Source organism: Hippopotamus amphibius, chromosome 7 (genome assembly GCF_030028045.1).
Source record: "Hippopotamus amphibius kiboko isolate mHipAmp2 chromosome 7, mHipAmp2.hap2, whole genome shotgun sequence".
In the NCBI taxonomy this organism is placed as follows: Eukaryota; Metazoa; Chordata; class Mammalia; order Artiodactyla; family Hippopotamidae; genus Hippopotamus; species Hippopotamus amphibius.
In genome coordinates, this window is record NC_080192.1 from 123,371,384 (window position 1) to 123,398,408 (window position 27,025).

Below are 27,025 nucleotides of genomic sequence, written 5' to 3' on the forward strand. Positions count from 1 at the left end.
AAACAATGCCTCTTTTTCACTGTTTTGAAAAATAGTTTTCTTTAAAATGTATTTTTTATGTTAAAATGTATCTGGTTTACTTTTAATTTTAAATGAATAAATATAAATTTAAAAATTTTATTTTAATTTAGAATACAGTAAATATTGATAAATACAACCTACATGAAAAAATCTCTTTGGGGACCTGAGATCAAAAAGTTTGAGAACTACTATAACAGAGAACAAATCGCATGCTTCCCTAAAAAGCTATAAATTGTTTATGAGTGAAATTGGAGTTTTTCTTTCCTCTTTATTTCTCGTAACATTTGTTGAGTATGCATAATACTAATATGTAGATCACCTTAAAAGAAGTAGCATAACTTAAAAGCAATTCTGGGACAATAGACAGTTATAATAAACATAGCTACTGACAGTATCTGCAGCAACAAAAATAAAGCTTACCATAAAAAACAAAGGCTATTTTCAAAATTAACCACTTACTTCTCCACCAAGAACTCTGGCCAGTAAGAAAATTGTTAGTGAACCAAATATCCAAATGGTTATAATCCATGAGACCACCTTAAGAGAAAAAAAATTCATGCAATTAATATCTGTGTACCAAATAAGCTGATAATTTCCCATGAACTCAATTCTCTACCATATAAAATACTTTGGTAAACCCAACTTCAGGTCATAGAGAGTTTGGTTCTTTCTGAAACTTAATAAGTATATAACATGTCATATAATTTTATATACAAACAAAATTTAGCAATGATCAATTGCCTAAGGAAACCTTAGTATTTTAAGATCTATGATACAAGATTACTGCAAAAAGAGAACAAACTGTTGACTCCCAACCCCTGGTTTATAGCATTCTGCAAGGTAAATTCATCCATGAAACAAGTTACCAGTCTTCTCAGAAGGTCTCTAAAATTTATATTAATTACACATTTATCCAAGTAATAAAATGTGGGTGACACTTCAATTTTAACATAATAATGACACATGCATACATTTCCAAGTTCTGTCTGCTTTGGGGGAGGGGGGGTCTAGAAATAATGACACCCAGTAGCAACATAAGCACACTTACTGCCCAGATCCTGGTTTCTAAATATTCCCCAATAAAAGAAACTAGGAATCCCTAGAGAAATGATCAATTCCAGGGCTGGGACAGGGACAATAAAAGGTGAGCTCAGAACACTCTGTGGAGTCAGAAAGAAAGGAAGTGCTCAAAAAAGGATGGGGTTATGTCAAAAGGACACAAACGCTAACCTGAAGGAGCTCCCAATGGCTAAAGCTGCAATAAGCTGAGTAATAAAAAAAATGATAGTACTGGATTATAGTCCAGAAAATAAAATAAATATCCATGAGTCCATACTGACAAAAGTAAATGACTAAGTAATGACAAAGAAAGAATAGCTGTTCCAAAGAGAATACCAATTAATACATGTGGAAGGAATGAGGAAAATCACCATTCAGTAAACAATACAGTAATAATTGTTGCATGCAAGTTCCATCAGTAGATGCTAAAATTAGTGGGCTAAAGTTTGATGAGAAACAGGGTATTTTCACAGTCACAAAGTTATCTCCACAAGATATTTATTATATTAAAAAGGGAAAAATAGCAACTTTACAGTGGAAGAACTGGGCATATACCACCCCATCACCTAACCAAGTGATCGTTAATAGCACCAGTAATAAGACATATTAGTATCATGTAATGCCTGATAGTACATAGAGAAGGGCACAATGTCACTTCTGTGGTATTCTTGCCAAAAATGTATGACCCCAATCCAGTCATGAGAAAACATTAAACAAAGCCAAATTAAGAAACATTCTATGGAGATAAGAATCTTCTGTTTAAAGCCTCTGAACATTTTGTTCAAAGAAAGACTATATAAAATAGATAAAATTCACGTAGAGACCTTCTACATGAATGGTTGGTGGTGGGTATCAGAGCAGAACCTCCATTCAACTTCTTCAATGGTCCTTATACTTGCAACAGAATACTTGATATAAACTACTAATCCAAGGTAAACATTAATAGGATGTTATGGGTCTTCCTATGGAGAGAATACTCTGAATTATCCACTGAGCACTAAATGTAATCACAACTGTCCTTTTAAAAAGGAGGTAGAGGGAGATTTAACTACAGCAGGGAAGGCAATGTGACAATGGAAACAGAGATTGCACTGATACAGCCAGAAGTCAAGGAATGTTGGTAGCCTCCAGACATGGGAAGAGGCAAGCAACAGACTGTCCTGGAGCCTCCAGATGAACCAGCCCTGCTGACATTTTGATTTTAGCCCTTTAACACTCAATTTGGATTTCTGACTTCCAGAACTGTCAAAGAATAAATCTGCACTGTTTTAAGCCACTTAACTTGTGGAAATCTGTATAGTACAAAAGGAAACTAATTCATTTCCAAATCACTCTATAGTGAAGAGTTATTTTTTACTCCCCTAAAGCCTTAAACTAGGGATGAGGGAGTAATGTGTATATGCTGTATTTTGATGATAAAGCTTCTGAGAATAGGACAAAGTATTATGCAAAAACAAATACTAATAGAATTCTTATTATCATTTATTAAAATTTACTTTAAAAAACTGAACTAGTACCTCCCAGGTGGTGCAGTGGTTAAGAATCCGCCTGCCAATGCAGGGGACACAGGTTCAATCTCTGCCCCAGGAAGACACCACATGCTGAGAAGCAACTAAGCCCATGTGCCACAACCATTGAGCCTGTGCTCTAGAGTCTGTGAACCACAACTATTGAGCCCATGTGCTACAACTACTGAAGCCCATGCGCCTAGATCCCATGCTCTGAAACAAGAGATGCTACCACAATGAGGAGCCCACGCACCACAATGAAGAGCAGCCCCTGCTCGCTGCAACTAGAGAAAGCCTGTGTGCAGCAACAAAGACCCAACACAGCCAATAAATAAATTAATTAATTAATTAATAAAAAAACAGAACTAAAAATGAATAAAAGATAAGAATATGAGTACTGTATTTCAAACTCTTTATTCTTTGGGGAAGTCAGAAAGGGTATAGGCAGCTGGGAGCAGTCCCAATCATTTACCCACTTGCCATACAAATACTAATACTTTTTATGTGAATGATGATGTAGAAGAGTTTGGAAACCATTCATCCAAGGCATTCCCCACTTACTTAATTAAGAACAGCTGTAGGGATGAACAAGTGAGAAATAATGGGCAAAGCTAAAGCATTTCTTAAAGATAATGAAGTACTATAGTTAATATTTGGCTATTTTAAATTTTAAAACTCAAACTATTTAGAATTTGTAAAAAGTAAGATATACTTACCCTAAACTGTCCATATAATGATATCATGGAAAAGAAAAGAACAACAGCCAGAGGCCCCCAAAAGTCAGGATTGTCTCTCACCACTTGTCTATTAAAACCAAGTGATGGCATTGGCATCAAAACACATCGAATTTTGTAGTAAATATCCTTTAGGTCGATATCCAATTCTTCCCTATAATTTTAAAATAAGAATTCTTAAAAAGCACATACTTCTGAATACTAGGACACAGTAGAATTTAAGAAAAGTTTAAATATAACAGTATAGTCGCCATAGGTCAACAAAACATTTGCATTTGAAGTACCACATTTCACTGGTTCCAAGATGTGCATTTTCAACATATCAAGATCTCTAAAGCTGGGATGCATCTCACAATAGCTGGTGTCTTACAACTGTTGTCGGTCTGGAGTGAAGCCAAGTGCTTCCAAGATCTGCCTTTCCTTTTGTCAGTCTCCTGGAGGCACTACCAATTTGGAACTTTAAATAAAATTCTCTGCTTGAGACTTTTTGGGACCATACTGATAACTCAGACCCCAATCCTATATTCTCATGGGAACTTTTTCTTTCAACACCCCACCCAGTGCCAAACAGACAAGCAAACTTCCTTGCTGTCTCTTTTTGTATGATAGGTTATTTCTCATTTATCCTTACACTAAGGAGATAAGATAGCCCTTTGATATCCTAACTTTACGCTGTCTTAAGCACTCTTTCTCTTTTATCAATAAACACGAAATAACTGCATCTTATAATTCAAATCTTAGATTTGATGAAATTTGGTATACTAACATTAAGAAACAGGATGTTTTAGCACTTGATCTATACCAATAATTACTACAGAGAATAACTTGGTAACCCCTTGATTTTACAAAGCTAAATGTTCTTCCTTCCAAAACTGTTAAATTCTTCACCTTTTCCCCCCAAATGATACATAATCACTTAAAAATTTTCAAGTACTATGAAGAAAGTGAAAGTATCCCAGGGGCAGCTCTAGAACTTCTATGTGGGAGAGAGTTTGGAGGCTAATCTTTTTGGAAAAGATACTTCAGATAGCTATAGACCCAGGTAAATCCTAACAGTTTAAGAGTATATCTGTATGTGATATAGGATTATGATTCTTTTAACTTTTGCCATTCAGTAGGTTAAAAATATTCTCTCATTATTTCAGTTTTACTAATTATAGTTGACCTTGAACAAAGAGGTGGTTATGGGCACCACCCTCAGTCAACAATCCATGTATAATTTTGACTCCCCCAAAACTTAACTACTAATAGCCTACTGTTGACCAGAAGCTTTACCAGTCACATAAACAGTTGATTAACACATATTTTACATGTTACATGTACATCTACATATATTTTATGCATTCATGACATACCTTTCTCTTAATTTTTTTGATACTTCTAGACTACATGGTTTGCAAGTTTTTTCACATTTTTTTCACTCAAAAAATGTTTCCAATATATATACTGAAAATAATCCATGTACAAGTAGACCTACACATTTCAAACCTGTGTTGTTCAAGGGTACAACCTGTGTTGTACTAGTATAACTGAAAATAACTAAAACTTTACACCAAAAAGGTTAAGATTTTCCATACTTGTCTTAAATAATATGAAAGAATTTAATCACCCCATAGACAAGCTCTAAAAACCAAAAAATACAAATTATTTTTACATACAAGAGTGGCTTGTTATCTTCAGGGTCATCATCTTCAACTTCCAAAAGCCAGCCATATCCTCTTTGTCTCAGAAATGTAGTAGCTGTAGATTCTTTGATAAAATCTCCACCAAGGTTTAACTTGACATCTGGGGATGCTATTGAACCACTGAGATCTTAGGAGAAAAGAGAACAAAACTATAAACCAAGGTAAAATGTGTGAATCCTAACCAACATAAACATTTATTTATTCAATTAAATAATTATCACTTGGAGATCTCTAAGTATGAACATCTGCTACTGCAGACAATCTTCATATTTTATAGTTGATAGTGCTAAAAACAAGACAGCAGGCCCAAAATGGAGTCACTTATGCTAAGTTCCATGTCATCAAACCAAGACGTAATTAAAGTTTCGGCCTCTCCCAGAAATAGAATCTTAAACTAATGAATCAGGAATCACCCAGTCAGCACTAGTGAGGTAATCTGCCTGACAGACTCCTGCAGTCTCCTAAAAGAAAGTGATCTTGCCATAACTATCCACTTTTAGCTAGTATAACTTCTCCGTCCTGCTTTCTTCTGCCTAAAGTATTTCATTTTTGTATAGCTCCTCAGATCTCCTTTCTATCTACTAAATGAGATGCTGCCCAATTCATGAATCACTGAAAAAACCAAAAAAATCTTTAAAAGTTACTCAGCTTAATTTTGTTTTTTCAACAGGTATCTAAAAACCACTTTCTATTTTTATAAGAAAATGAAAATGAGAGACATGAAGACACATGAAAGCTTTCACATCTAATTAACTAGCCTTGTACTAGAATCTAGACTTACAACTGTAACTTTAAAATTTAAATGGAAGACATATACAAAATATATTACAGGATACCATTTTGGTTTTTTGTTTGTTTGGTTTGGTTTGTCCTTGGCCGCGATGCTTGGCTTGTGGGATCTTCGTTGCCTGACCAGGGACTGAACCCGGGCCTGGCAGCAAAAGCGCCAAGTCCTAACCACTGGACCGCCAGGGAACTCCCAACAGGATATCATTTTGGATTCCCTTTATTATTATGTACTTTATGTGCTTCCGAACAAAGTAACTGTATAAATTCTTTTTAAAGGCATTACATATTTATATATACAAACCATTAGACATAATTTGCTAAAGAAGAACTGTAGATAACTTCCCCTACTTTTTCATATATTTATTCATACATTCCTTCTTTTAAATTACCAAATATTTATGCTAAGTGCTTCAGATTAATGCTTAGTTCTGGATAAATCTGACTAGCAAGAGTTCCCTGCGGGGGGGGGGGAGTCAAGGGAGGGAGGGAATACGGGAATATGTGTATAAATACAGATGATTGAACTTGGTGTACCACAAAAAAAAATAATAAATTAAAAAAAAAAAAAGAGTTCCCTGCTATTTCAGCTAACTTTTTTCTTTATAAAATTACATCACTTATCTTTAGTTTTGGCAAAATAAAGGTTGGTGTTTTTTGTTTAGGTCAATTCTAAAAAGCAGTGAAGACATTCTGTTATCCACACTACAAAACAAATTCCATTCACAGTGTGCACCAAAATAAATTCCATTCACAGTCTGCACCACTGCCTTAGAGGTTACAGATAAACACAGTAGTACATATGTCACATTGTGTGGTTGAAAAAAATTGGGGATAGTAAAGGATTTGCTTGAAGTCATACAGGAATTAACAACAACGAAAAAACCACACACACATTTGTAGGACCAGACAACATGCACTAGTAAACAACCATCAATGTTGTTAACTAGAGGTCACAAGACTGTAGTGGGACTTTAGAAAACAATTTTGGCAACAGCAAACCAGAACACTCAACACAGACTCTCCTTCCCTGGAGATCGTATACAGTAAAAAGAAGAGCTTAATTTGGCACATTACCCTAAATTCTAGGCTAGCTTTTGAGAAATGCCATTAAAAACTTTTGGCTTAAATGTCAATCAATGAGTGGCTCAATTATGAGTCACATAATGATCTGGTTCTGACAACAACTGCAATTAATTATAATAAAGTTTGCGTTATGAAGCTAAGTCCCAGCTTAGCTACTAATACAGCAAATCACTAATGCCTTCTAGTCTCCAATTTCCTATTCAAAGTTCTTTCCAGGTTTAATATTACATGATTCTAAAATGCTTTTATAAGGGAGTTGATTCAGCTAGAGATAAAATGAAAGTACTTTTGAATTCACTGTCCTTCCCTACTTAAAGCTTAAAAATAGTCTCTATAGATGCTAAATGCCATAGAATCTTGTGATTAAAATATTCTCTCAAAATTACTTTCTGCTTCTTTGTCTTACCCTAAGTTGAAAATGAAAGAGCTGAAACTTAACTAAAATTCTACTTCCAACAGGTACAAAGAGTGCTTTCCTGATTTAAAAAGAGGAAGACTTAGATCAGGAAGTCATTAGTACAGCAGTGACATTAAAGGTTTTGGAATTATGAGGAAGGAAAGGACCTTAACAGCTGTTTCCTGGCCTCTAGAAAAGATTGCACTTAAAGTCCTTAATCTAAACCAAAAAAGGATATATAAATTATAGTGCTAAGGAGAGCTGTGGGAAAGAATTGTACATGTTTAGCAGTTTTTCATAGCATGGATGCAAACCTCAAAAAGGCACCTTTAGCTTGCAATTTCGTAGTGTTTTCCATTCTACACAAACTAGGAAAACATCATACACATATGTAGGGGAATGCTAGAAACAGCAGTCTGACACATCACCCAGTTCCCCCAAGACACAATTAGATGTGAGTACAAAAAATCAACAGAAATGTTAAAAAAAAAAAAACAGTAGTTAGCCTAACACGTGATCAAGCTAACACATAAAAAACGGTATTGGAAAACAATGAGAAATAGTTCAAAAATCACTCTAGGAGCACGGCTGTCTTACATTAAATCAGAGTAAGAACCAGTTAGCTTGACTGTCAACTCTAGGATAGGTATCCAGAATTACAAAACATTAATTTTACTTTTTTAAATTAATTAATAATTAATTTATTGGCTGCATTGGGTCTTCATTGCTGCATGGGCTTTCCCTAGTTGAGGCCAGCAGGGGCATCATTGCGGTGCGTGGGCTTCTCACTGCAGTGGCTTCTCTTGTTGCAGAGCACGGGCTCTAGGCACGGGGGCTTCAATAGTTGCGCCACATGGACTCAGCAGTTGGGGCTCGTGGGCTCTAAAACACAGGCTCAGCAGTTGTGGCACAAGGGATTAGTTGCTCCGTGGCATGTGGGATCTTCCCAGACCAGGGATTGAACCCATGTCCCATGCATTGGCTGGCAGATTCCTTTTTTTTTTTCTTTTTTTCCTCTTACTCCATTTTCTTTGGCAGGCAGATTCTTAACCACTTCCCTGTGCCACCAGGGAAGTCCCATAAATTTAAATTAATTCTTTCTTACTACACTATAATATTCTTGTCATTTTCTAAGTAAAAAAACAACATAAAGATAACAATAAATACGAGTGAATTTAAGAGGAAATAATCTTTGAAAGAAACCTTAAAAACGTTTCCACTACTGTTTGGACTCAGAGTGAGGAAGAATATCAGTAAGTTTCAAGTTTTATTGAAGGCCAACTGGAAAAACTGCAGAACAAAACTTAACAGTAATTTTCCTTCCCTTTCAACTCCAGTGTATTTCTGAGTGAGGGATCCTTTCTCTGAATCTTCTATTCAACCTGAGAACTTCACTTGGAACTCAGTCAGTGTAGCAGGATAGTATACTCGGGGTGAGATTTACTGATCTGCCCCTACAAAAGTTCTAGATTTCTATGAAAGAAGAGTAATCTGCAATGAACATGAACATTTCGTTGGTACTTGCCAAATTTTTATATATGTGAATAAGTGTTTTCTTACTTAACAAGCAACAAGAGCAAGGACAAAAATAATTCCATTTTATTAGAATGAAAATGAAATGAAATCCATGTGTGATTAAATCTAAACCAGAACTGACTTTTTTTTTTTTTTTTTTTTAATTTTATTGACTTTCTTTTTAGTTGCGGTGAGTAGGGGCTACTCTTCGCTGTGGTGCACAGGCTCCTCATTGCCGTGGGCTTCAGTAGTTGCAGCACTTGGGCTCAATAGCTGTGGCCCACGGGCTCTAAAGCAGGCTCAATAGTTGTGGCGCATGGGCCTAGCCGCTCCGTGGCAAGTGGGATCTTCCTGCAGCAGGGATCAAACTCATGTCGCCTGCCAATTCTCAACCACTGCGCCACCTAGGAAGCCCCCAGAAATGACTATTCGTGCAGCAAAATAAAATAAGCACGTTTCACACTTGAGGGGATAAATTCCATTGTTCCATTTTAGTTATAAAAACATTTTAATGCATATATAGGCCAATGAAAGAGCTCAAGAAACCAACACAAGTACATAATGACTTTATAATTGCTAGACTTATACTGGAGTTGATTATGTTACTCCATGAGAAAAAATTTTAAAGCCTTATATAAAATTGTGTCCTAGATTATATTTTTATTCATATCATTTTGGTTTATAATTTTAGTAGCTCTACTATTCAATACTGCCAATTAATTTTTACATTGCACATAATATTAAAATCAATTACACTTCCTGAGCCTACCTTTAGAAAAATTAAATCCCATGTTGGCATAAACCGTTATCTAACAGAAATTTCTTTTATTTGCCTTATAAGTCTTTTCATTTTTATTTTGAAATAATTATAGATTCACAGGAAGTTGCATAGAGTTTATATGTACCCTTCACCCCATTTCCCTCAATAGTACCATACCATCACATATACTATAAAAATCAGGACACTGGCATTGATTCAGTCGATAGACCTTATTCAGATTTTACCAGTTTCAAGTGCACTTATTTGTGTGTGTGTGTACATGTGTATAGTTCTCTGCAATTTAATCACATTTATAGACTTGTGTAATGCCTTACAAGTTTAAAATTTATGAAAAGAAATAGATTAATTCTTTAAAAGATAAATCTTGCTTAACTACCTTTTTTTCTCCCCAAGAAAGGTTGACTAAAAAGTCATTTTCAATTTTCAAACAGGGAAGAAAAGTTATTCTTGTACCCAGTATATCATATATTGTACTTCATGGGCATATTGTATAGAAGATATTTATGATAATACCTACATGGATATAACTTTCTAAAAATCAAGTAGTAAATTTTTAAAGAGGAAAAAACTAAAGATTCCTCTATCAACACAACTAAATTATATTACAGGTGATATCCTTTCTGGGGAGGAGGAATATCATACAAAGCAGGCGAAAAGGCCACCTTAACAGAGTAACAGAAAATTATTGTTTACTCAAAAAAGCATATTAATAAAAAATTATTGATTATGTCTACAAATTACTGATCACAATAATGTACTGTGAGTTGTACATACCATCATTTTTATATAGGAGTATCTTAGTCTGTTTAGGCTGCTATAACAAAATACCATAGACTGGGTGGCTTATAAACAATAGAAATTTGTTTCTCACAGTTCTGGAGGTTGGAAGTCTGAAGTCAGGGTGTCAATCAAATATGATACAAACAGATGGAGGGACATACCATGTTCTTGGATTGTTAGAATCAACATTGTGAAAATGACTATACTACCCAAAGCAATTTACAGATTCAACGCAATCCCTATCAAATCACCAATGGTATTTTTCACAGAACTAGAACAAGAAATTTTACGATTTGTATGGAAACACAAAAGACCTCGAACAGCGAAAGCAATCTTGAGAAGTAAAGAAGGAGTTGGTGGAATCAGGCTCCCTGACTTCAAACTATACTACAAGGCTACAGTGATCAAGACAGTGTGGTACTGGCACAAAAACAGAAATATAAATCAATGGAACAGAGAGCCCAGAGATAAACCCACGCACATATGGACACCTTATCTTTGACAAAGGAGGCAAGGATATACAATGGAAAAAAGACAGCTTCTTTAATAAGTGGCGCTGGGAAAACTGGACAGCTACATGTAAAAGAATGAATTTAGAATACTTCCTAACACCATACACAAAAAAAAAGCTCAAAATGGATTAAAGACCTACATGTAAGGCCAGACACTATCAAACTCCTAGAGGAAAACATAGGCAGAACACTCTATGACACACATCGAAGCAAGATCCTTACTGACCCACCTCCTAGAATCATGGAAATAAAATCAAGAATAAACAAATGGGACCGAATGAAATTTAAAAGCTTTTGCACAGCAGAAGAAACCATAAACAAGAAGACAACCCTCAGAATGGGAGAAAATACTTGCCAACGAAGCAACAGACAAAGGATTAATCTCCAAAACATACAAGCAGCTCATGCAGCTTAATAACAGAAAAGCAAATAACCCAATCCACAAATGGGCGGAAGACCTAAATAGACATTTCTCCAAAGAAGACACACAGGTGGCCAACAAACACATGAAAAGATGCTCAACATTACTACTCATTAGAGAAATGCAAGTCAAAGACACAGTGAGGTATCATCTCACACCAGTCAGAATGGCCATCATCAAAAAATCTAGAAACAATAAATGTTGGAGAGGGTGCGGAGAAAAGGGAACCCTGCTGCACTGTTGGTGGGAATGTAAGTTGGTACAGCCACTATGGAAAACAATTCGGAGGTTCCTTAACAAACTAAAAATGGAACTACCATACGACCCAGCAATCCCACTACTGGGCATATACCCAGAGAAAACCAGGATCCAAAAAGAAACATGTACCACAATGTTCATTGCAGCACTATTTACAATAGCCAGGACATGGAAGCAACCTAAATGCCCATCAACAGATGAATGGATAAAGAAGATGTGGCACATATATACAATGGAATATTATTCAGCCATAAAAATGAATGAAATTGTGTTATTTGTAGTGAGGTGGATGGACCTACAGACTGTCATACAGAGCGAAGTAAGCCAGAAAGAGAAAAACAAATACCGTATGCTAACTCATACATATGGAATCTAAAAAAATGGTACTAATGAACCCAGTGACAGGGCAAGAGTAAAGATTCAGATGTAGAGAACAGACTTGAGGACATGGGGTGGGGGTGGGGGCGAAGGGGAAGCTGGGACAAAGTGAGAGAGTAGTATTGATGTATATACACTACCAAATGTAAAACAAGATAGCTAGTGTGAACTTGCTGCATAACATAGGGAGATAAACTCGATGATGGGTGATGACTTAGAGAGCTGGGATAGGGAGGGTGGGAGGGAGTCAAGGGAGGGAGGCGATATGGGGATATATGTATAAATACAGCTGATTCACTTTGGTGTACAGCGAAAACTGTCAACTATAAATTGGCATTTGATATGGGCACTTGCCATCTACCTCTACTACAATGATTAATTCACACGTGCTGCTGCAGCTGCTTACCTTCAACATCCCCTGAAGAGAATTCAGGGTGGAGGCCAGGAATGAGGCACTCTGCTTTGGAAAATGGGTGGAACAGATCTTCAGATAGTTAGATGTTTTCAGGAGCTGATTTTATGAGCCCAACCCTCGCATCTCCTCAAATCTAGAAAAGCACTAAATCCCTACATGGTGACGTCTGCTCCTCGTGACTAGCAGAAACCCCCCATAAAAAATGTATTTGATTGCATGTACTCCTCCTTTACCAAGGATACATATATACTAATCTTCCCCACTGCCTCTTTGGAACAGTTTCTCAGACCCATCTGGGATGCTGACTCCTGGGCTGCAGTCCTCATTTTGCCCCAAATAAACTCAACTCGCAACTCTCAAACAGTGCAATTTTTTTAAGTCAAAAACTGGCACAATAGTGTAAAGCAACTATATTCCAATAAAGAGCTCCAAAATAAAAACAAAAATAAAGTCAGGGCGTCAGCATGGTCCGGTAAAGGCTCTCTTCTGGCTAGCTGACTTCTCCTTGTGCCCTCATATGGCAGAAGGGGGTAGGGAGACCTGTGGAATCTTTTTTATAAGGGCACTAATCCCATTTATGAGGGCCCCAATCCCATTTACGAGGGCCCCATCTTCATGACCTAAGTACCTCCCAAAGGCCCCACATCCTAATATCATCACTGGGCATCAGGATTTCAACATATGAATTTTGGAGGACACAAACATTCAGACCATCAAAAGGGGTAAAAATACTGAGGAAGGCTGAGCTCAAAAAAGCAATATATTGAGCCCAGTCCTCTTCTGTAGACTTATACAATCAACTGTCAGCTTAACATGTCAGCTTAACATTGTGGCTATTTCAAAAGCATCTAAAACTCAACATTCCAAAACTGAATTCTTGATCTTTAAGATCTTCCTCCAGTTTTTTATTTCAGCGAATAGTACCACTAATCCCATCCAGCACCGTATACCAGAAGTTTGATTATCCTTAACAGTTTCCTTCATTCACATGCTCCCCACACCATTCAACTACCACTAAATTCTATCACTTTTACCCTTAAATATTTTTTGAACGTGCCCACTTTTCTCCATTTCCACCACCTGAACTAAGTTAATGCAAACTATCATCTCCTGCCTGCATAATGGTCTACTAATTGCCTCCCCAGACATTCTCCTTCCAATCCATTCTCACCTATAGCCAGAAGAATCCTTTTTAAATGTAAATCTTTCACTCTCCTGTTTAAAATCCTTCAGTGGCCTCCCACTGCTTTTCCAACTCAAATCTAACAACCTCTACATGCCCTATCTACTTCTCCAGAACAATTTTCTGCCTCCCTCCCCACCCTGACCCCATGCTCTAGCCATATTAAGCCTCTCCGTTCTTTGAATGAACCAGGATCCCTTGTACCTCAGGGACTTTGTACCAGGCTGTCTCCCCTAACTTTAGATAATTAAATGCCACCCATTAGATTAGTTCCTTTCATAGTCCCCTGAACTTTTCCTTCACAGCATTTATCACTATTAATAATAATATATTTGCATGATTATTTGGTTAATGTCTATAAGCTGTCTGATGGGAGGAACTAAGTGTGTTTGTTGTAGTTTTGTTTTGAACGTATCTCCAGTACCTATAACAGTGCCAGGCCCAAAGTAGGCAAACCAACAAATGTGTGCTGACTGGATGAATTAATTAATGGAAGGGCAAATAGCTCCATAGAGCTTATATCAAGAAGAGACATTAGAGGCTTTTAATAAAGCAAATATACAAAATTAGATTTGTATTCTGTAAACATCTTAGCTGCACTATGGAGGACTGATTTAAGTGGGGAGAGATTTGAGGAGGGAGTATGGCCAGCAAAGAGTATAGATGAGAAATGGAAAGGATCTGAACTAAGGCAATGTCAGTAGAGAGGGAAGAACAGATTAATTATATAGCTATGCCGGAGCTCCTCATGCCGAGCAGGGCCCTGTGGGGCTCCTGGGCACAAAGTCTTTCTGTGTCCCCTATTTCTTTGATTATAGGAAACACTCTTCATTCAGCCTCTGTGACCTTCCCTGAGTTCCAATGGGCAGATTCAAGCTGTTGTTAATTAGGGAAAGGAGAGGATGCATGAGACCAGGGAGAAACAGTCAAGAGCAGCCTTGGGGCAAGGTCCTATTTCCCCATCAACAATACATACAATATCTCTGAGCTATTTTGCAGATGTTGAAACCCCTGCCCACAAGCATGCAGACCCCAGACCAGTTCGACTTGAAGGTTGATGATGCTGACTCCTACTTCCCTCACCACCAGCCCACCAGAAGAATGCAAGACTGTTACTGCCCTGATCCTTATCACCTACCTCTGACCAGGAGCCCCAACTATAAGACCTCTCCCTATTCCCCAGAGAGGGGAGCACAGTTCCGGAGGCACTAACCTACTGTGTTCCCTCTTTGCTTGGCAAAGTAATAAAGCTATCTTTTCTACTCCTCCAAAGCTCTGTCTCCATATTTCTATTTGCCACTGGTGAACAGAGGCTGGGTTTTTTTTTTTTTTTTGGCAACACTATTCTGAAATAATTTGATGATCAACTGAATATGAGAAAGTGAGAGAGACTATAGACAAGCTTCTTGCCTTTGGCAAGAGGAACTATATCACAAACATTAAGTCATTTTCACTTGAGTACCTTCCTCATTTTCAACACTGGTTAATTAATCCACCAATAAATATTTAAGGATTACTTATTTCTATAATGCCCTGAGAGTGATATAAAGAAGTGAGATACTTTAAGGAGTTTAAAATCCAATTGACAGCATATCCAAACAATGGAATTTTTTTCAGCCAGAAAAGGAATGAGTTACTGATTCATGCTGTAACATGAATGAACCTTGAAAGTATTACTCTCAGTGAAAGAAACCAGACACAAAAGGTCACATATTGTACTACTCTGTTTACATGAAATGTCCAGAACAGGCAAATATATATAGAGAGAAAGTAGACTGGTGGTTGCCAGAGGCTGGAAGGCAGGGAGGGAATGGAGAGTGACTGAAAATGGGTACAGGGTTTCTTTTTGGAATGCTGAATATGATACAAAACTCCATGAGTACTGTAAAACACACTCTTCTATAGGTAAACGACAATGCCTATTACCAACAGCTCATAGGTGCCATTGGAGTAAAGAGACCTAAGCTATCAAAGAACGTAGTCAGGAGGGATATGTGGAAGTAGAACCGGAATCTGGCCACGAGAGATAAGTGGATGAGCAGAGAAGGAATAAGAAATCATTCCAAGGATGGGAGAAAATATTTGCAAATGATGCGACAAACAAGAGCTTAATCTACAAAATATACAAATAGCTTATACAACCTAAAACCAAAAAAACAAACAATCCTATCAAAAAATGGGCAGAATACCTTAACAGACATTTCTCCAAAGACATACAGGTGGCCAGCAGGCACATGAAAAGATACTCAACATCACTAATTATTAGAGAAATGCAATTCGAAACCACCTCACGCCAGTTAGAATGGCCATCATTAAAAAGTCTACAAATAACAAATGCTGGAGATGGTGTGGAGAAAAGGGAACCCTCCTACACCGCTGGTGGGAATCTAAGTTGGTACAGCCACTATGGAAAACAGTGTGGTGGTTCCTCAGAAAACTAAAAACAGAATTACCACATGAGGGACTTCCCTGGTGGCTCAGTGGTTCAGAGTTCACCTGCCAGTGCAAGGGACACAGCTTCAATCCCTGATCCCAGAAGATCCCACATGCCACAGAGCAACTAGGCCCGTGTGCCACAACTACTAAGCCTGTGTTCTAGAGCCCACGAGCCACAACTACTGAGCCCGTGTGGCACAACTACTGAAGCCTGTGCACCTAGAGCCCATGCTCTGTGACAAGAGAAGCCACCACAGTGAGAAGTTCATGCACCGCAATGAAGAGTAGGCCCTGCTTGACGCAACTAGAGAAAGCCCATGTACAACAACGAAGATGCAACACAGCCAAAAAAAATAAAAATAAAAAAGAATTACCATGTGATCCAGCAATCCCACTCCTGGGCATATACCCACACAAAACCATGTTTCAAAAAGATACATGCACCCCTATGTCCACAGCAGCACTATTCACAATAGCCAAAACATGGAAACAACCTAAATGTCCACCAACAGATGAATGGATAAAGAAGATGTGGTACATATATACAGTGGAATACTACTCGGCCATAAAAAAAGAACAAAATAATGCCATTTGCAGCAACACGGATGCAACCATAGATTATCATACTAAGTGAAGTAAGTCAGAAAGAGAAAGACAAATACCATATGTTATCACTTATATGTGGAATCTGAAGTATGGCACACATGAACCTACCTACGAAACAGAAACAGACTCACAGACACAGAGAACAGACTTGTGATTGCCAAGGGGGAGAAGGGTGGAAGAGCAAAGGACTGGGAGTTTAGGATTCACAGATGTAAACTATTACATATGGGATGAATAAACAACAAGATCCTAATGTATAGCACAGGGAACTGTATTCAATATCCTGTAATAAAACATAATGGAAAAGAATATCAAAAAAGAATGTCTATATGTGTATAACTGAGTCATTCTGCTGTATAGCAGAGACTGGCACAATACTGCAAATTAACTATACTTCAATAAAAAAGAAATAAAATTTTAAAGAAAGAAAGAAAGAAAGATTCCAAGGAAAAGAAAGGGCAGAGACAAAGGCATGGAAGCCCAAGGCTTATGAAAGGCAGAGTTCAAAAGTTGTGGAAGATAGGTTGGGGACAAAGTGTTAAGAGAATAAATATCAGGCAAAAAAACCTCAATTTTTTAAAACTTGTCTTTATAGGCAAGTGTTTCTTTATGCATGTTCTATGGCACCTGGATCCTATGAGATGCCCTCCACAAAAAGCTTTTGATAGTCACTAAGTTTGGAAAATCCTCCACTTGGAATTTCAGAACTAATATTGGCATATTAAAGGCTCTAGGAATTATGCATTAAGAAAACTGGTTTAACTTAGCTTAACACATTATTTACCAAATTTTTGTCACAGAACCTTTCCCCTTTGGGAAACACTGCTGAAGATCCGTCTGCAGATGATAGGAAGCAATTCAAGTTTCAGCAGAGTGGTAGGGATTGTTGGATGCTGAGGAAATAGGAAGTAACAGAGAAGTAAAGAAAACGGGAAGTAGTAGATTTAATTAAAAGTTCTGTCAATTAGGAGGGGACCTGTGAGTGATGATAGTGATGGAAGAACCAGAGGAGAAATAAAAAGTTCTAGACAGGAAAACAAAGAAAGGTTCCAAAAGAGGCAAGAAGATACAGGAATAAAAGCACTAATAGAGGCTTATCCTAGGAAAGAAAGAAATGTTTCCTTTAAGATTTGGAGGAAAGATGAATGTTTTGATATAGATACAAAGATATTTAGAGGTAGAAAAACATAAGGATGGGAAAATGGCTTTTGGGTGGCATAGATTATCTTCCTTGCTTAGTGGCCTCTGTTCATGTCCTTTCCAACTACTTGTTGGACTTCTGTTGAATTAGTGTTGGCTTCAGTTCTAGCAGCACAACACCTTTATCTTAATCAAAAAGTATCATGTGGTCATCCAACATTTATTAAGTTCCTGCTATGTACCAGGCTCTGTGCTAAGCAGTAGGTATGATACTGGTAAACAGTAAAACACAGCTTCTAAACCCAAGGAGCTCATGGCTGCATTGTTTTAGGTCTGTGAAGATTAAGAAATATAAAATACAGGGACTGCCTTGACCAATTACTGCATGTGCATAATTTTTAAGTGAAGCTCTTCCCTCTTTTCAACCTGAAGAACTATTTTTCCTTCAAAATGTACCTCATCTCTCTCTGAAGACTTTCTTGATCCCTTCCTGCAGTTAACCACTTCCACCTTTGAACCTCCTTTTTATACCATTTATTACGTATGATGAATTTTTTTAAATCCCTTTCTTATTAAGCCATTCTTGGTGTTAGGGACTTCCTCATATGCAGTCCCTTGCATATGGACGTACTCCCTCCATCCTACATACACAAAACATTATCTATCTTTCAAACTTTGGCAAAATATTACCTCTATTAAACTGTCCCTGATCTTTTAGCTATAAAAAACTTCCTCCTCTCCTTGTTGATCTCTCATAATATTCTAAATCAGTGCCTCTCAAGCTTCAATGTGCATATGAATCACTGAAAGATGATCTTGTCAAAATGCAAATTATGATTAAGGCAGATTCTGCATTACTAGTGCCCAGCAATGCCAATGCTGCTGGTCTGTGGAAATAAAGCAGGCAAAGAATTCCTTATTTGTGCGATACAAAACAAAGTCAAAGGATTGCCTTAAAGACTTCTATATTATACTTTACACATGTATAATGGTATCATTACATTCTTGCATTTATACACATGCATTTCATTACTGGTTTTGGATGTAGTTTCACACCACAAACTTGAATATTGAGTCTGGATTTCATTATTCATTTATTTATTCATTTACTGGCTTATTCACACACAGCCTATGTTCTTTTTTTTTTTTTTTTTTTTTTAATTTGGCCTATGTTCTTTTAACTTGTACTTATGGACTCTGCTTTTATACGCATTAAGTAATTTTCACAATATTCTTAAAAGTGTGATTTTCATTTTATGGATGAAAATTTGAGTTTATAGAAGCTGTGTAATTTGGCCAATATCACATAGCTATTGTAAGAGTCAGAACTTTAACTGAAGTCTTCTGGCTCTAAATCCAGTAATTTTTTAGTTATACCATCCAAAATGTGCTAGGTTTTGTTGTCCCAAGTATCTAGGTCATAGGAGATAAAAGAAAGCAGAAATCATTTATTCCATCAACAAACAATTATTTTCTGATGCTTATATTCTGGGTTCTGTGCTAAGTGCTGGGATATAGAAAAGATTAGGGATGTTTCTGAGAAACAGTTAAGCAAAATTTCAGCACTGGAGTAGTATTTGAGTTCAGCCTTAAGTTTCATCTCGAGTTCAGCCTTAAGTTTCATCTTTAAGGAGGAGAAAGCATTCTAAGCATGAGGACCAGGATATACACAGATATAGAGACATACACCAAGGCACACTTTAGAACAAAGGACATGTACAAATTAGTAAGGATAAATATCATTAAGAGAGAGACTTGGACAGAATCTAAAAATAAGGTATACATGAAAATATCTATAAGCTGAAAACATTCATGGTTAGATAAACATCATAAAAAGGGAAAAGCAAGAATCTACATGACATGCTTAGGAACCAGAGAGGAGACTTGGTGTTGTAGAGTCAAATGTTCATGTGGGACGAGTTAACAGTAAAACCTAAAGCAGCAGCAACACTGCTAACAAATACTGAGCACTTAACTCTTCCAGATGTACTAAGTGCTTTGCATCTGCAAAATATTTGAGCACTTGGGTATTATTATTCTCATTTTATGTATACAGAAAACTGAGGTCAAGAGAGATTGAGTAACTTGCCCAATATCACCTAGATAGTAATTGGTAAAAAACAGGATGCAAATCCAGAACTCTATACATCAGAAACACTATTCAGTTTACAAAAATACATGTAAGACTCATCATGGTTTAGTATAAAGAAATCTGAGGAGACAGAACACTAGCTCTTAATTTCACATCCTTCATGTGGAGGTTACTGAACATCTCTAAGTCTCAGGTTCACTATAAAACATAGGAATAATAAAGCCTAGCAGGATTCTTATCCTGCTGTTTGCTTAAAATACTTTGTAAATTTAAACTGTGTAATGTTATAAACTTGAGGGTATTATTATACAAATATCTCTCCCTGTCTATATATACCTGGATATACAGGGAGTCTATACATTCTTGGAGACTATACAGAAAAGTTTGAACGTTATGGATTTACTGATTCCAGGTTTCTTGGTTTCGTACATGGAGTCAATGGATTAGCTTGTTATATTATTGTCAAATTTCTTAGGTATATTTAAGAAAGGTAATTCCTGGAGGAAAGTAAGATATGAAAACTATAAGCATAGATACATGCATTCGAACAAACATCAGGTTGTTATACTCAACGACAGACAATTTGTTCTTAAAATCTGGGAAACTACAGTTCATTATCCTCCCCAAGCACTAGGCTACCAAATATAGATGAAACAAATTAAAATATTTTGGATTGCTATATTTCACCAAATTTCCATATTACATTTAAATATATCAGCTACGTTCTCAATGATAAAAATTTTAGTTTGCATTTTAATTATAACCAAAACTACACTACTACTTTTTTAAAACAATGCCATTCAAAAACCAAAATAAGGAAAGCAAAACAGCAAAAGGGAAAGCAAGCTATATTAACTGATGCATTACAAAACTCGATTTCGCAGGAAACACACTAGGTCCTTATCTAGAATGAAAGTTCTATAGCTTAGTATAATTTATTTTTTCACAATGAGCAGTAAGTCTGGTCACTGGAAAATTACTGGTGTACAAAGTCTAACGAAAGCAGTAGAGAAAGATTTCAGTTACAAAGAGTCTGGTAAAGCACAGAGAAAAGGAGGAAAACAACTTCTCCCACGCTGCAGAAAAATCTCTCCAGCACAAATGCTTCCTCAAAACAGTATATAAGGAAATCTGGAGAAGCTATTGGGAACACCCACCTGGATTACAAGAAGTTTCAAATATATCTGGGTCTACTTCTCTGAATATTGAAGTCAAACACTATAATATAGGAGGAAAACTGGGACGTAGGCAAGATATCAGATTCCATAAAAACCACGAACTCCTCGAGGGATGTTAGTATTTGCAGAGGCGAATCTAACCTCAGCAAAAAGTTATGTGTGGATAAATAACAAAGCTACATAGCTCTCCTTCCTCGTTCTCATTCTCTGACACCTAGCCCGGCCAATCTAAGCACCTCTTTCTGAGTAACACCAAGTCATTTTAGAAATAAAATCTTGGGGTCCAGTGGGTGCCCTCGAGGTGGTTAAGTCCGCCAGAAAAAACCTGCCACCATACGGTGTGGGGAAATCCAGAAGTGGATCGAGTCACTTGGAAAGCTTCCCACACCCCACCCTCAGCCACTCGGCCCTCTCGGAAGGCCCGGCGGGCTAGAGGGCTCGAGTCACCCGTGGGTCAGCTTCCTGCCCGTCCCCACCGGACACGACCGCACCAAACACTGCCGCGTCCGCCCGGCGTCCCCCAGAGCGACCGGCCCTCCCGGGGCTCAGTCTCACCTTCCGCGTCCGCTGAGGAGACAAAGGTGAAGTCCCCGTTAGCGGGGGAATACGCCGGGGGCGGGCCCGGCGGCTGCATCTTGCGGCCCCTCCGAGCCCGCGGCGGAGGAGGAGGCTGCAGCTGGGCCCAGGCCCCAAGGCGGCCGCGGCGCCGACCGGCCCGCGCGCCCTACGGTGCGGCCCGCGAGCCGAGAGCCGCAGGCTGAGGGCGAGGCCGGAGACAAGCGCAGCTGCCTGCGAGGCTGCCCCTGAAGGTACCCCACCACAGTGCTCTCGGTGGCGACCGCCCAGAAACCACGACGCCGGCGCCCTGACAGGACCATAACAGTGACAGCGCCGCTGCGATTGGCTCTTTGTAATGTGCTCTCCCATTGGCTCCCGGAGGAAGATCCTGATTGGCTCTCCCTGTTGTTGATTCCGGAAGTTTACCCAGGACAGGAAGTTCGGTTATAATTCGTAGAAAACTCGGTCTTCCTACTGTTTTTTGTTTCCGTTAAGCCTCCTCTTCTGACTTTATTCCCTCTGCTTTTGTTAACTGAGTACGTTAAAGAATTTTAGAACTAGAAATGTTCTTAGAGGTCAGCACCCGGTCCAAATTCCAAGATTCCGTTCCCCTTAGTCATTAATTAATTGTACAATATGTTGTACACGTGTAGTATATACATGTACACTATTGACACTATGTATAAAATAGACAACTGATGAGAACATACTGTATAGCACACGGAACTAACTCTACTTAATGCACTGTGGTATCCTAAATGGGAGGGAAATCCAAAAGGGAGGGGATATATGTGTATGTATGGCTGATTCATTTTGTTGTGCAGTAGCAGCTAACACAACATTGTAAAGCAGCTATGCTCCGATAGAAATTAATTAATAAAAAATAAGTAAGAATTATAAATCATCTCTGGGACTTAGTTTCCTCATCTGTGAAATGAAGGGGGCTGGATTGGATACTAATGAAAAAGGAGATAAACTGTAAATTGCCACCCAAAGACTAGGGCTATAGTCTAGCCGCATTCCTTTATGAGGGAGGCACTTGAGGCCAGAAAAGGAAAGGAAGGAACAGAATTAGGAGAGTACCTAAATCTCCTGAATTCTAGTCCAATGCTCTTTTCACTAGAAGTTCCTGTCTGCTGGTAAACTTACAAATCTACCTAATTTTTAAAGTGTTTAAATAAATACACTTAAATTTAATATCCAAGCTACATTAATGTGACTTCCAATTTGGAGAGAGAGAGAGAAAATTTGAGGGTACATCATGAGGACAGACTTGGAGAAATAAATGATAGATCAGCAGCAGAGCAATGGGTAGGTATGGCCATTAATGTGTAAAAGGGAATATTGAAAATTTTCTCACAGGAGGTGATGATTAACTTAGTTCTTAAAGGATAAGTAAAAATTTTCAGCCAAAGAGGTGTGGGGTCTGGCAGCCTGGGTCACAACATTCCAAAGATCATTTAATGGACTTGGAAAACTGGAAGTCATTTCGTTTACTTAGACCTTAGGTTACATGGGAGAGAATGGCTACAGATGAGATTGCATGAATAGGTAGAGAAGAAATAATGAACAGTCTTGCATGCTGTTTGCAAGATTAAAAAATATTTTTATGGAAGTGTTGGGGGAACCATTAAAAGAATTAGATCAAAGGAGTGACATATCAAATATCCTTGTTAGAATAATTACTTAAACTATCCACAGTAGTGGGTGTATTGGTTTGGAAAGCAGAGAGTGGTATTAGACTTTAGCAGAAATATAATAAGTCTCGGACTAGGGTTGCAGCATTGGAGATGGAAAAGAAGAAACAGATAGGGAGATATATTGTTTAAGAATTCACAGGACTTAGTGATCAATGGGAAAAGCCTGGAAGTGAGGACTAGGAAAAAGCCTTTGGTGACTTCATGTTTCTTGTGTGGGTGTTTGGAAGTATTATTCATCAAGTGAGGAAATAGAAGAAGAGGAGCTAGTTTGGTGAGGGGAAATTTTTGAATACCACAAGTTTATGAACAGGCAGGTTGAGCTGTCCAGTTATTCTTTGGATAATAAGGATCCAGTGCACCGAGTAGGGTTCTGAACTGGAGGTATACTATAGTCATCAGTGCATGGTTGGTAACTGTATCTATGAATATAGGTGAGATTGCTCAGGAAAAGTGTGCTGTGTGGGAGAAGAGTACAAAGAATGATACTCTCAGGAATACCAACATGTAAGGGGCAATCTAGGGAAGGTTGGCCAGCAAAGGAGATAGGATGAGTAGCAATTTAAAATAGCATGGTCAGGATTGGCAAAATTGAGGAGGTGACATTTGAGCAAAGACTTGAAGGATGTGATCATTTCTACTGGGTCAAATGAGTGAAGTTGGAACTATGATTCCTAAAATTCCCTTCCCTTTATGCCTTTAGGTTAGAGTTTCTCAAAAGAAGAGCTTGCAGGACTTCCATGGTGGTGCAGTGGTTAAGAATCCACCTGCCAATGCAGGGGACGCAGGTTCGAGCCCTGGGCCAGGAAGATGCTACATACCATGGAGCAACTAAGCCTGTGCACCACAACTAAGCCTATGCTCTAGAACCCGTGAGCCACAACTACTGAGCCTGCATGCCACAACTACTGAAGCCCACACCTAGAGCCCATGCTCTGCAACAAGAGAAGCCACCACAATGAGAAGCCTGCACACCACAACAAAGAGTAGCTTGCTCGCAGCAACGAAGATGCAAAGCAGCCAAAAATTAATTAATTAACTAATTTAATAAAAAGGAGAGTTTGCACATGATTTGAAAGTGGAAGTGAAACAGTAGCCATTAGACTCTGAGCATCTTCTTAGTCAAATGTGGTGATGGACAAATACAATGGGTTCTAGTCTATCCTGACATTCCTATAGTGTACATTTACCTCTTCTCCCCAACTGCCCATTCTGTTGACCAAAACAGAGGCCACTAGATATTTAGTTGTGGCTCTACAGAAGTGATACCTATGCACCAGATCAACTGATTTTCCTTGTCAGACTCTCCTCAGAAGTTGGATGTGCTTAGTTTCTCAAGTTGATTGTTGGTGACTCCTCTGGCCCTTCAACTCCACCTTCCAGACCTGCACTTGCCTGGCCATTATTTCTTCAAATAATTTATCTATTCCTTTCTCTCTCTCCTTTCTTTATTTTACAATCCCCCTTTTCTGTCTTAATTTCTACCAAGGTTTAGGAAGCTTTGTATGTCCAGTTTGTCACACAGCTCTAGGAATGCTTATTCCGAGGTCAGGCAAGGATTTTGTTGATAGGCCACTCAATGTGCTGTTACTGGATTAATCCCTGTTAACAGTAGCCAAAAGCCTCTGGACCACCTGTTTTAGTAAGTCTGTTATGGTCCAGGAAATGATTCCCTCTTGTTGCTTCTTCCCATATCTAAAGTTACACTATTACAATAATTGATCTTATAGAACTATATATTTGGTCAATTATTTCAAGTCACCTAGTCATCATTATCTTTGTCGGAGGCTCAGTCACACATTTGGTAATGCAAGAAACAATACTCGTGTAAAATAAGCAGAATAGAAATAATATACCTAGTAACATTAATAAAGTCATAAGTAAGTAGTGTTATCTTCTAAAGAGTTATGTGAAATTATGAAAGTTAAGGTGCAATAATGTTTGAAGACTAAGTGATGATGTATCTTGTTTCTAATAAGGGAAATGCCTTTGTTTTTGCTTTATTAGGGAGTTGATATGTCCGTGTTTAAAATGCTGTTTGGTACATTAGGTGTAAAATAAATTCTGTAAAAGGAGTGCAAAAAAAAAAAAGAGTTATGTGGCTGGAACCAGAAGAAAAATTGATCTTTATGGTTGAGCAAGTATTTCTGCTGTTGGTTGGGGAGGTCTGGTTAATGCGTAATGCAGATGCACAATGTACAGTAGAGGGGAGGGAGGAGGCCTAAATGGGTAGAGAAAAAAATTTATGTTTAAATTTTTCTTGTCTTGACTTAAAATATAAATTTTATTTTATCATCTGTGATTTTTCAATGAAAAGTAGACATTTGAAAAAATAGCCACTTCTCCTGGTCTATGAAGATTGGCTCTGTGTCATGGCAATTCTTCACTGATTAGCTGGGTGTGCTCTGAGCCTTGGGATCAGCACAAGGTGAAAGTTTAATGTCTTTTCAGGTCCTTTTTGAGCATGTGTCTTGCCTGGGACTGCATGTGGCTTTGCAATTCTTCCTCATATGGCTACTTCTGAACATCTTAATTCCCCATAAAGTCTCAGTTCAGCTTCTCTTTTGTGTCTTAGATGGGCTGTGTCTGGGCTGTGTCTGTCTCCATCTGTAATCTCTTGCCCCAGGAGTCTGCAAGTTTGCAGTCCCCCTGCAACTTTCCAATGAGAAGTGGCTACAGCTTTTCCCTATCTGAGACTCAAGTTTGGTGAGGCAGAGACCAGTCCTTCAGGCAGCCAGAATGTTGCAGGTAAGGTCTGCTCTTCGCCCTTTAGTTGAAAGGAGGGAACTGGGAACTGGGTTGCCACTTTTTCCAGACAAAGATGGCACCATGCCAGGGAGGGGATGGGGCAAAAGCAATTGAAATGCCATGAGGACTTCCTAGGTGGCGCAGTGGTTAAGAATCTGCCTGCCGTTGTGGGGGAATGAATTGGGAGGTTGCAATTGCCATATATACATTACTAATAAGAAAAAAATCAAATTGTACACTTTAAATATATACAGTGTATTGTATGTCAATTGTATCTCAAAAGAGTTCTAAAAAAAAAAGGCTGAGTTTGGGAACTGGGTGTCTTGTCACAATTCAGAGACTACAGGGACAGGGGCTGTGGGTTCACTTGGAATTTGGTGCCAGGAAGGAAAGACAGTTTCCCCCTTGGAAAGAGCAAGGATTGTCGCCTCAAAGTGGCCCTCCAAACACAGTTGCTCCCCTTCTTCTCTTCACTGCTGACAAGCTTCTGGGAGGAAGAGAAATTTTTCCCAAAAGAAACATGAAGCATGCAATTCAAGAAAAAAAAAAAAAAGAATCCACCCGCCGTTGGGGGGAAATGAATTGGGAGATTGCAATTGCCATATATACATTACTAATAAGAAAAAAAATAGCAAAATTATACACTTTAAATATATGCAGTGTATTGTATGTCAATTGTATCTCAATAAAAGTTCTTAAAGAAAAAAAAAAAAAAGAATCCGCCTGCCAAAGCAGGGGAGGGACGCAGGTTTGATCCCTGCCCCAGAAAGATACATGCCATGGAGCAACTAAGCCCATACACCACAACTATCGAGCCTGCACTCCAGAGCCCGTGAGCCACAACTATTGAGTCCATGTGCCACAACTACTGAAGCCCACATGCTTAGAGCCTATGATCCGCAACAAGAGAAGCCACCACAACGAGGAGACCATGCACCACAATGAAGTGTAACCCCCGCTCACTGCAACTAGAGAAAGCCCATGTGCAGCATCGAAGACCTAACACAACCAATAAATAAATAAATAAATAAATTTATTAAAAAAAAAAAAA

General features: G+C 38.2%; 1 protein-coding gene across 2 annotated transcripts in view; it reads right to left on the minus strand.

The window, feature by feature from the left end:
- YIPF4 (Yip1 domain family member 4) overlaps positions 1-21,850 on the minus strand; it is a 43,137-nt gene extending 21,287 nt beyond the window's left edge. For both annotated transcript variants that reach the window (XM_057741231.1, XM_057741230.1), the window contains exons 1-4: positions 21,527-21,850; positions 4,981-5,134; positions 3,305-3,476; positions 481-558 (exon numbers count right to left, since the gene is read on the minus strand). In XM_057741231.1, coding sequence (XP_057597214.1) covers positions 481-558; positions 3,305-3,476; positions 4,981-5,134; positions 21,527-21,605 — 483 coding nt within the window. In that variant the 5' untranslated portion in view covers positions 21,606-21,850. The remainder of the gene's footprint in view (positions 1-480; positions 559-3,304; positions 3,477-4,980; positions 5,135-21,526) is intronic.
- Between the last annotated feature and the right edge of the window lie 5,175 nt (positions 21,851-27,025).